The sequence below is a fragment of the Gasterosteus aculeatus genome, chromosome 20 (assembly GCF_964276395.1).
Source record: "Gasterosteus aculeatus chromosome 20, fGasAcu3.hap1.1, whole genome shotgun sequence".
NCBI classification, from domain to species: Eukaryota; Metazoa; Chordata; class Actinopteri; order Perciformes; family Gasterosteidae; genus Gasterosteus; species Gasterosteus aculeatus.
The window spans coordinates 18,159,094-18,170,677 of NC_135707.1; the positions used below are offsets into that span (position 1 = coordinate 18,159,094).

General features: G+C 41.6%; 1 protein-coding gene across 1 annotated transcript; it reads left to right on the forward strand.

The window, feature by feature from the left end:
• The first annotated feature begins 3,141 nt into the window (after nucleotides 1-3,141).
• On the forward strand, nucleotides 3,142-10,482 carry cndp1 (carnosine dipeptidase 1). Its single transcript, XM_040164937.2, has 12 exons — nucleotides 3,142-3,275; nucleotides 3,673-3,783; nucleotides 4,171-4,314; nucleotides 5,146-5,308; nucleotides 5,933-6,021; nucleotides 7,523-7,720; nucleotides 7,825-7,909; nucleotides 8,258-8,418; nucleotides 8,510-8,674; nucleotides 8,767-8,908; nucleotides 9,609-9,756; nucleotides 10,223-10,482. Exons 2-12 carry the CDS (start codon nucleotides 3,673-3,675, stop codon nucleotides 10,299-10,301), a joined length of 1,485 nt encoding a protein of 494 aa, XP_040020871.2. The 5' UTR covers nucleotides 3,142-3,275; the 3' UTR covers nucleotides 10,302-10,482.
• The last annotated feature ends 1,102 nt before the right edge of the window (nucleotides 10,483-11,584 follow it).

An 11,584-nucleotide genomic window follows, 5' to 3' on the forward strand; every position in this document is an offset into this window, starting at 1 on the left:
CCGTTCTGCTAGAACAAAAAGCATATTGAATATTGGTGCGCTAGTGTTTGTTGTTTGGGCTGGTTATTGGAATAACGGCGGGCTTGGGAGTGGCCGAGGCCTGAGGTGACGGGTTTGACTGCTTTACTCTCTGTACATTTAAACGGTAAACAAATTAACGTCACGTCTTCATAATGACCCTTTGTAGTCACCGTCCTCCCATCGCTCCTCCTTATCTATGTTCTTTACATGGTTTGCATTTGTTATTGTACACATCAGTCAAACAAAGATGACGTGTAATTTGATGAACTCACGTCACGCAAGCTATTGCAAACTTACCAAACCTCTTCTTTTTTAAAGCATATCTTAAAGTCCCAAAAGGCCAAATAATAGTTTCTTCATAATTCTGCATTAGATGATATGATAATAATACAAGTTTGTTTGTTTAGAACAATTCAACAATAAGCAATTCAAAGTGCTTCACATAAAAACATCAAAACCATACGGCAAAATAAAAGGACATTTAAAAAGGAGTTAATTTATTAAAAATATATTTATTACATTTATTAAATTCATTAAATTAAATTAATTAAATTAATTATAATTTATTAAAAATAAACATAATAGGAAAAAGTTGCACTGCACTTTGTGAAATAAACAGTAGTAAAAACCAGAAATGTAGGAACGGTCAGTTTTTAGGTATAACTAAGGTTCCACCCTAACCTTTCCTCAGCTCCCTGAACTAAACGCTTTGAAATGTGGTTCACTTGAAGGCAGCAGTTAACCAAAAAGTCTTTAGTCTCAACTCTCAGCAGATCGGCAGCCTGGGAGATTTTTCCAGATTTGTGGGGCGGAAAAAATGTACGCTGCTCCTGACTTTGGTTCTGACTCGGAGCAGGAAGGACTGAAGGTCTCAGGTGACCTGAGAGGTCGGGAGGGTTCGTTGGTAGCAGCAGGTCAGACAAACCATCCAGAGCTTTATAACCAACAGAAGGATATTAAAGTCAATTCTTTGTTGAACAGGAAGTGGTGTGGTTCACTTTGCTGGTCTTAGTGAGGACTCGAGCTGCAGCGCTCTGAATCAGCTGCTGTCGTCTCAATTACTTCTTACGGAGACCAGTGAACGCACCGCCACCGAAGATCAATGCTTTTCCAAATCCTGTTGAGATATAATTCCTCTAATCCTTGATATGTGATAGAAGGCTGATTTTGTAATTGTCTTCATATGGCTGTTCAGATTGAGGTGTGAATCCATGACTTACCTAGATTACTGGCTGGCTTTGTGGATTTTAACATCAGCAACTTCATCCTAAACTAAAGACACACCTCTTCAGACTCTACCTCAACTAAAAGACTAACAAATTGTAGCACTTAAATTATACTTATAACGCCACTTATCTATAGCAAATTGTAAATGGGCTTATTTGATGAAATTGCACTTTCTTGTTTCTTGCTCTTCTGAGTTTGTACCCCTATGGTTGAATGCACTTATTGTAGGTCGCTGTGGATAAAAGCGTCAGCTAAATGACATGTAATGTAATGTAAACACAAGTACTTCTGCTTTATCCTTGTTTCAATGGCAAAGAAATCTAGAATATCTAGTTTTTGAACAAATCCCTTAACTCATAAGATCAATCACCACAGAAACAGACGGTACTTTGTTCTTTGTTTGTCGTTGTTTTTTGCTCAAAAAATCCCACCGCATGGAGTGAGTTCACTGCCTCTAAAACTAACATGTACTAAAGGCGGAGATGGCCACAACCTGTGTACACTAGGTCATTAGCTAATCCGCTTGTCATGTGTATGTATGATAGCATGGGCTACAGTGTCACGCGGATGAACGGGATAATCACACTGTCATCCCTGCTGCACAAAAGCTGATGGCAACAAAGCCAAATGCTCATGTGGCTGATTAGTGGCTGCAACTGTAACAGTTTCTTCTACGTGTCTATTACAATGATGCCATATGAGATATTTTCTTTGCACCACAGCATTTTACCAACATTATATCTTCTCGTCATCGCCCTTTGACCTCTTTGGATCTAGGATTGAATTGCGACAAATACACCAGGCTTCTGTGGATGGTGGTTCTATCTGATGGTGGTTCTGATGGTGGTTGTCCCTGCAGTGGTCCTGACTTGCTACCCGGAATTATTTGAATCATTTGTACATCTTTTACATTGTGTATATATATATATATATATATACATATATATATACATATATATATATATATATATATATATATACAAGACAACAGTGTTTTTGTTTTATGGTTTTTACGGTAAAACGGACTATAAAAAAGTACACGGCCACGGCCCCTACACTTAAAAAACAAAAGTAACTGTAGGATATTAGAAATAAACTGATGACCCGGTTCATAAATTCATAAAATGCATTTAGTGTACACCAGAATACAGCCATGATTCTGGAACTAAACTATTCAATAGAATAATACCAAAGTACAGCTATGATTGTATTTAATGTAATCAACTGGAATGCATGCATGTAATACCTGCAACACAACTGGTATTGACTGAGAGACATTCAAAATCCGAGTTCCATTGAACTCACCAGTGACCACTCCCTCAGGTGTGGACACTAACTTTCACACCTTTGCTGCTCTGTATAAATACCTGTAGACAGCCATTGTTCTCCAGTTCGCTGGTGGAAGCAACACACAGTCACTGTGGGGGGTTAGTTGGAGAGACCAGCTCAGCTGAGATGTTCTTTTTACCACAACACCCTTTCTTTTATTAAATACTTTTGATTTTAACTTCCAATCCAAGATGTCTTTTGTCCGTCTGACTTTTTCTATTTTATAACTCAATAACTCATTTAATGAGTTTGATGTAGCCATTTGTGACATGTCTCACACTGAGCATAATTTATCCAATAAACATGAAGAGGTGATGGGATTAAACATTTTCAGACAGCCCTATGTTTGGCATGCTTACAGGCAGCTCAACGTTTAAGTGCAGCACAACGGGGGGGTTGCTTGGAGATTCCAAAACACAAGCAATGGGAATTCGTTCATTTCCTTGTGCTTTTGTCCCTGCTGAACCCCACTGTGGACTCCTGGATTAGGATCAATAGATTAGGTGTACTAATTGTGCTTGTCAGCGGAAAAATTAAATGAATTTGTCAGCAGTCTTGGCACGGCGTCAGGAAATGTTTGAGTGGATGACCTCTGGGGCTCCGGAGCGCCAAGGGGAGGGTGTATAAAGGTGCAGATACGGGGCCACAGTCAGCCTGCAGTGGGACACTGTCCCACAAACACCTCCGGCAGAGACAAGGTGAGACGTAAAGACATCCTGCGAGCGTACTTTTACTTAAATATCCTTAAATGTAGACGTGTCGTGTTAAGTGTGAAGTGAATATCATCGGTTTTAGACATTTAAAGACGTAACCATGAAAGTCTGAGAAATTGAAACTAACAAACAAACTTTGATTTTAAAGCGAATAAAACTAAATAAAGTGTTCAATAGCGTTGAGTAGGGAGATGAAATGTTTGATGTCGTCTCTCTTGTTGAGGTTTTCCTTGGGGGGAGTCTAGACTGTCTAGACCTGAATATTTCTACAGCTCCGCACGTGTTTACTTTACCGAGAAACCCTTTTGTTATCAGATATACTCCGATGAGGTAATCCAGCCGTCTGCTCTGTCAATAATTCACCTTCTGACTCTCCCAAAAGATGAATGTTCCAGCTCTGGCCTGCGTGCTGATGGTCATCTCCACTGTCCGTGCCTTCCAGTATGCGGAGCTGGCGCGGTACATTGACAGCCATCAAGAGGAATATGTGGAGGTACAATATAATTATTTTTCCTTAAGTAATGCGTTCGAGAGTCCAGGCTCTGAACTTTCAGTCAAAGAAGTAAAGATACCAAAATGAAAGCACAAGGTTTGTTTGTCCAATAGATCAACCAGATGTGTTGAGAAAATGATGGTGCAGTGATGTGAAGGTCATGGTTCGATCACGTGTTGCAATCTGTGACACAGGGCTGTAGAAATATCACACACGTGACTAATTAAGCAACATAAATAAATAAAGTGAACTTCTGTAGATTTTGTAGGTGTATGATTGATTTATGGGATTTTAACATTTTAACACAAGAACTTGTGTACTTTGTATACCCACATATGGACAGAAGGTTAAGTGACGCCACTGAGGGTTTGATTGTGTGTCTTTCAGGCTCTGCGGGACTGGGTTGCAATTGAAAGCGACTCCAGCAACGTCTTCAGGAGACCGGACCTGCACCGCATGATGGACGTGGCGGCTCAGAAGCTGAGGCTCATGGGAGGGACTGTCGAGCTGGTGGACATCGGAGAGCAAGAAGTCAGTGACAGGGCCGATTCTACGCTTTAGTGAGATATGTAATCGTCACCCTAATTGATTGGTAGAAAGTGCGCTTTTCAAACAGCGAGCTCGGCTTATTTGGGGAGGGGGGCGACTGCTGGTAACAAAATGAATCCACTGCTTCCAAAACGTCCTCCTCTTCTCGCCACTAATAAGGAACATCGTAACATGCATTGTTGTTGCAGTTTATTGTAGTAAAAACAGTAGCTGACCCTTTGAGATAGAAAAGTAGCAGCACTTCTCTGAATGGCAGCTTAATACATGCACTTCAGGTAAAAGTATTTGTCCAGGTTTTCAGGATCAAAGACATTCTCAGTACAATTTGGAAGTACTTCCAATTTCATATAATAACTTTATTTACATAGCACCTTTGAAAACAGACAAACCAAAAGTGAGGCGCTTGTCCCACCGGTCTGGTTTGAGAAACCTTTGGAGAATGACCCGATCACCACTACATAGCCAATGTATTCCTGATGTGATGTACTTAAAGCGTAGCACTGACGGAAAGTCCTGGGTCCCTGCGCCAAGTGGAATAACTAATGATACTACCATAATACTTAAAGACTCGGGTATCTCCCAGTGGCACACACCAGAACTAAAATATTCATTTTACTAAACAGCTTCTCAAAAATCTTGGTGTTTTGAGGTATCTCCTTAATTCATGAAATTTGAGACGAGATGGGATGAAGATGTGCAGAGAATGTAGCTCATTGAGAACTGGTCAGGTGGTATGCAACTGTTGATTGTTGGTGAAAAGGTTTGAGGAGCACTGCAGTGCTGACGCTGAACTCCCCTTAAAATCCTCTGCAGCTTCCTAACGGGCAGAAGTTAGCGCTGCCAAAAGTGGTCACGGCGTTGTTCGGCAGTGACCCAAGCAAACACACGGTGTGCATCTACGGCCACGTGGACGTCCAGCCGGCGAAGCTGGAGGACGGCTGGGCAACGGAGCCCTACAACCTGACTGACATCAATGGTAACAGCCTCGGTTAAGCTCCTCAGCACACAGCAGCCGCTCATGCTGGGAGCCACACATTGAACAAACACACAGATGTCAGAGCACAGTCCTGAGTAGTCACAGGCTTACTCATCTACTGGCATTTATTTAGGGCGAGATATCCCTGAGCTGCTCAGCCCCTCAGCAGCCATCTTGTTTTTGGGGAAACTGTGTTGCGGTTACAGCGGGCGGCCACTAGGTGGCAGTGGATTCCATTGTGTATGCATTTGAGATTCTGCTGCGCTGCTTTGGCCATCAAAACAAGAAAATACTACACATCTTCTTGTCAGTACTGGATTGTTTTGTCAATAAAATGGTTCCGTTTTCCTCATTTAACCTACGTATAAATCTTGGATTTGTTGGATTCGATTATATACATTTTCTTTGGTGTCAGATTTTGCTTAATCATTTAAGGCCTTAAAACCTTTTATTTCCTTTATAACTAAGAGGAATCAACAACTCAACCACACAGTACTTTTCATTTTTTTAATTAGATATTTAAAAGCATCTGTGTTGTCATCTATTTCTAAGCGCGTTGCCACAATCAATATTTTTTTAACGTAAGTAGCCCACGCATACTTCTAAGGTCTCTTGTGTGTGCAGGTAACCTGTACGGAAGAGGAGCTTCTGACAACAAGGCCCCGGTCTTAGCATGGATCCATGCTGTGGGGGCCTACCAGGCCCTCAGTCTGGTGAGAGAGAATTCATACATTCCGCAGATTCAAATACGTGAGTTTGGTGGGCGCAGCAATGCGACCTTGAGCGAGACCAAAGGACAGATTAGAAAGCTCTTTTGTAAATCGTCTTTACTTGGAAACACAATTGAAAGCGGGGAAAAGAGAAATACACCGTAGATACGAGAACGGTAACACTCTATAATACGTTAAATCTGCTTATAGCAGCGTATTATTGTTGTTATAAGCACCCATGGACATACATAATGCATTATGACATTATGGCATTTACACATTACAAAGCATTTCATAATGTTTTTCAGGTCAAGTATTATTAAAGCGTCATTTCTTTTGCAGTATTTCATAGAGTTTTAATTTTCTCATAGTTTGTTATTTTTTCAAAATGCCTTAAAGATACAATTTTAATGCAATATAATGGCTTTGTGAGTCACTACCCAGTGTTTGTTTTAAGTAATCTGAAAAAGTAAAAACAACACAAACATAGTTTAAATCAAATTATAAAATTAATTCATAATGAAATTGTAAAAGTAAATCAGTGATTACAATTAATTATAAATGAATTCACATATGTAACAACTACGGTAGATATAATATGACCCTTGGCCCAAAATAATCTGGGAATTACAATTATCAATCGTTAGGAAGAACGAGGGATATTTACAACATGTATCTCTAATTATACAGTGATTTAAGCAAGTTAGAACACACATATCTATATGTATATATATATATATATATATATATATATATATATATAGATATGTGTGTATGTGTATGTGTATATATATATATATATATATATATATATATATATATATGTACATTTATATAGAATGAAACAAAGAGTAACAAACTAGGATAAACTGCGTATCCTCAGGCTCATGAGAGCCAGCAGAGCTTTGGCCAGAACGACAAATTCACTGCGTTTTTTTGGCACCGTCTCTGCTGCAGTCTGCTCCCACAAATCCTCACTGACATTTCATCCTGTGCAAAAATACACATAAAAAGGCCTGAGCCAGATGCTGGGCGCATTAAGGAGAGTGGAACTGTGTGGGTGACTACAAGAAGCTGAACAGAAAACGTGTTTTAGACAAAGACTGTACACAAGAACTGGACCAAGTCATTGAGTCGTCAACAATTGGTTTGTTCACTGCCGCTTTTGAAGCCTCGAGTGCGGCGATTCTGCCGTGGCCATCTCGGACTTCAGACGTCCCCATGTTGTTTTTTTCCAAGCCAAGGAACGGCCTCTTACGTCTCTGGTAGTAGCATAGACCTGTCAATCACAATGTAGATGTTGAGACCATCAACTCATCTTTACTAAGGTAATGAAATAAGTTCGAAGTAGAGTCATTTTCTCCTCAACTGGAGCATTTCATCCCCCGCCGATCAGCAGAGACAATACAAGTTTCAGATCTGCATTGGCAGAACCAGAGGTTGCAGCCTGAGATTGCGGATGAGATTCTTCTCCAACAGCTTGTCTGTCCTGTCTGTCCACCAGGAGCTGCCGGTTAATGTGAAGTTCGTCATCGAGGGCATGGAGGAGACGGGCTCTAATGGCCTGGACGCCATGATCGTGGCGCAGAGGGACACCTTCTTTTCTGACGTGGATTACATCATCATCTCAGACTGCGGCTGGCTCAGCAGACGGCCCGCCCTCACCTACGGCACCAGGGGCAACTGCTACTTCTTTGCTGAGGTCCCAATTGCATAAACACACAGACACGGACAAAAAACATGAAACGTTTGGTCTGAAAAACGTATTTGCTCATTCTTTGTCCCTCTTTTGCGGTACGTTTGCAGGTTGAAGGACCCAAACAGGACTTACATTCCGGTGTTTACGGAGGCACGGTGATTGAACCGATGACTGACCTTGTTGGCATTCTTGGTGAGTGCGTTGACATTGGACCAGGCCTCGGCCACATGCACTGCACTGGCAGGACACATTTGTATTATATTTTCAAACCGTTATCTGAAGCGGTTAATGACTTGAGGTGAGACCTCTCCAAAGAGGCAGGATAAGGCTATCATTACTTTGCATATTTCTAAATTACCATGAAAAAAAAAGATAATGTTGACCTGCCTCATCACTTTCTGACCCCCTTCGTAATCCATACCTGTTTTTACATTACTAATAATGCTGTGAAAAGAAATGAGTAACAATGTTCCTTCATTGTTGTTCGCTAGTTTGTACATTCTGGCCGGACGAGGGTTAAAACCACACTTGTCATCGCAGACACACTGATCAGCCCCAGCGGTACCATCCTGATTCCAGGGATCAGGGAGGCCGTGGCTCCCCTCTCCGATGAGGAATGGAGAATGTATCAGGACATCCAATTTGACTTGGACCACTACAAGACCAAGATTGGTGTCAGCCAGCTTATGTACACCAATAAGGTCAGACAATCTAAGACCATATCTAACGATCTGCGTTAAAGCCAAAGTGGACACAACAAGACGCATGAGAGACCTTGTGTTTATTTCGCAGGTGGACTTGTTGGCCCACATGTGGCGTTACCCCACCGTGACCATCCACGGCATCGAGGGGGCCTTCTCCGACCCTGGCACAAAGACCGTCATCCCTGCTAAGGTCACCGCTAAGTTCTCCATTAGACAGGTTCCCGACATGGACCCCGCTACGGTTAAGAAGCAGGTAAAACTAGAAAAAATGCTTGTTTTTTCAGAACAAGCTAGAATCTTTTTTTCTTACGGTCCTGCTGATGTGTCGACGTTGTCATGGTCTAGGTAACGGATTACCTTCACTCGGTGTTTGCCAAGCGAAAGAGTCCCAATAAACTGAAAGTCACAATGGTGATCGGGGCGAAGCCTTGGCTGGCTGACACACAGCATCCTCTCTATGAGGCTGGGAAGGCTGCTGTAAAGAGAGGTATGGAACACACCCATCACCAGAATCCTCTTAGCCTCTTTCACCTGTCACCCATTATGCTGCGCTAACGGAAGTTTGGGTTAAAAGTCTTAACCTGTAAACTAGGCGGATCATAGTTGTGCTGTGCATCCTGGTCTAATGGCCAGTCCGTCTGAAAAGGGCCTACGCAAGAAAGGCAGGGATGCTGGGAACATTGGCCTATTGGCCTAGCTATGAGGACGTAACAGTCAGCGACTGTCCCACCACTTGATCATCAGTGCTTACATTGAGACATTTCAGTTGGAAGTGTCTCAATTTACTGGTATAGTGATTGAAGACATTCCCTTTTGTCTCCTGCTTGATGCCAATCTTGTACCATACCTGGTTTGGAGGACCTTGATACTTATGATGTTAACAATGATGGTGGGCTCAGTGTAGGACTTTCTAGGAGCAGGTACGTCTTTGTGTGGGGAAGCGGCCCATACTGGCCTGAAGTTCTTGATTTTAGTCCTCAATCAGAGAAGAATCATCAGGAAACAAGCCTACTCGAATAGTGAACACCTCCACAATGGGTTTGGCTTACATTCACGCTTAATGCTTTTCTCTTTTGTTGCCCCTACATTGTCTATTTGGTTTTATATGCTTGTGCAGTTTATTTTCTGTGGTGGATAACCTGGTCATGTCCATTGCACTATAATATAAAATGTCCTATCCTCCCCAGTTTTTGACATGGATGCTGATCTGATCCGTGAAGGTGGGACCATTCCTATCGCCAGAACCTTCCAGGATGTAACGGGAAAAAGCATCATCATGATGCCCATTGGGGGCTTTGATGATGGGCTGCACTCCCAAAATGAGAAAATGAGCAGGTCTAACATTTTTTTAAATTTCATGGAGATATTTTGAAATTAAATGTTTATCAGTTCATCTGGTCTGTTTTGGAGTTTTAATATGAGCACAAGCTGCAGGAGGGAAGGTGTGATTTTATCAGAAGGCAAGATGCAGCCATGTGGAGCTCCAGGGCTCACACGTCTTATCTTCTGTTAATCATCCACATGGAATGAAATAATCCGATCACTTAATATTCAACGTTATGACTGCAAGATTATAAGGATCCTAGAATAAAATCTAATTAAAGGCCAACAAAAATGACAAAAGCAGAACCAGGATCAAAATGGCGTTGCTATGCATATTATATTATGAGACTGCATGTTGTCCCATAGATGTCACTGAGTCTCTGTCAATGCAGAAGATGGTCTTGTCCAACTTTCGGATGTTCGGCTGTAAGAACTTTGTGTATTAACCCTTTTCTTCTCTTTCAAACTATTCTTGCAGGTACAATTATATTGAGGGAACCAAGTTATTCATCTCCTACCTGAATGAAGTATCCCAAATTAAGAAGACCAGTGTGTGAGATTTTATTTTTTTTATTAAATGAACCATTAAAACCTTCCAGCTGCACGTGAGCTCCAAGTGACAAAGTGTCACTTTGCCTTATCTTTCTTTCATCCATATTTCTGTGTTGGAAAGCTTTTATTCATCTGAATCTGTAAAGTTTCCATCTGTCTATCTATATTAAAAGCTTTACAATGCAATTATCGTCCTCTTTTTAATTATAGAAAGTATAAAAATGTTCCTTGACGAGTGTTACTAATGAGACAAAGACACAGATATTGTTCTTCAGTCATAAGACGTTTATTCACCACTCAAACATTTACAGTACTAAAGACGCTTGTAGGAAAAGAGATTTCAGAAAATCCAAAAGAGGGAATAGCAGACGGTGGGACAGGTGTGCTGCTCTCAGCTGTCGCCGTCTTGGACAGAATTCCACCATTGTCTGATGCTGGAGGACTCTTCCAAGACAAAGCCCTGTTCATCCAATATGGTTTGCTGTGCATTTGACCGTCCACGTTGTTCAATAAAAATGTTCCCAACAAGTAATTCAAGCTGCAACTTCTTCACGGAGAATGTGGTAACAATTTAGGTTTAGGCAACAAACCAACTTTGTTAAGCATAGCAAATAACATAAACAGGGTAAAAAAGCTTGTGCAGAATTTTCTTTCAAAAGGAGTCAATGTTGGCTTAGTTACGCAATGGAATTACCACATCTAATGTCATTTAAAGTGACTTCATACTTGCTTTCTTCCCTAAAGTAACTTCATCGAAGTAGCTAACATTTAGTTAGTTACCTAATGTGCTGCGTGATGTGTAGAATATGCATGCCCCCCGCCCCCCCCATGGGGATACTCCGGCTTCCTCCCACAGACCAAAGACATGTTCTGAGCATTAGGTGACTCTAAATTGCCCTTAGGGTTAGAAGAAGATGTCTGACTGACGTTATGTGGCATTATTGTTCATAAAATTTTTTTTCTTAAAAGTCTTATCCTGTTTTACATCCATGATACCATCTGCCGACAGTGTGAGTGACATCATTGGTGTTTAAAAAAAGACTTAATGACTTAAAAAGATGTATCTGCATGGACGCTGTTCTGGCACGTGGAGAAGCCACAGGCACAGGAAACGAGGACACTTTGCACATGGCAGCGACTTACATCTCATGGTTGCGATGAACCGGAGCAGGAAGCGGCGAGGAGGAACCCTGGTGTTGTGAAGAAGCCGTGTCTCGACACCTCAGCGGCCTGATTCACAACACCAGCTGACCCTCCCCGCCCTCACGCGCGAGGAAGGAGTTCGTCC

Coding starts and splice junctions, on each gene's coding strand:
- cndp1 (XM_040164937.2), top strand. CDS start 3,673: ATGAATGTTCCAGCTCTGGCCTGCGTGCTGATGGTCATCTCCACTGTC. Junction 3,784..4,170: donor ATCAAGAGGAATATGTGGAG/GTACAATATAAT, acceptor TGTGTCTTTCAG/GCTCTGCGGGACTGGGTTGC. Junction 8,675..8,766: donor CCGCTACGGTTAAGAAGCAG/GTAAAACTAGAA, acceptor GTCATGGTCTAG/GTAACGGATTACCTTCACTC.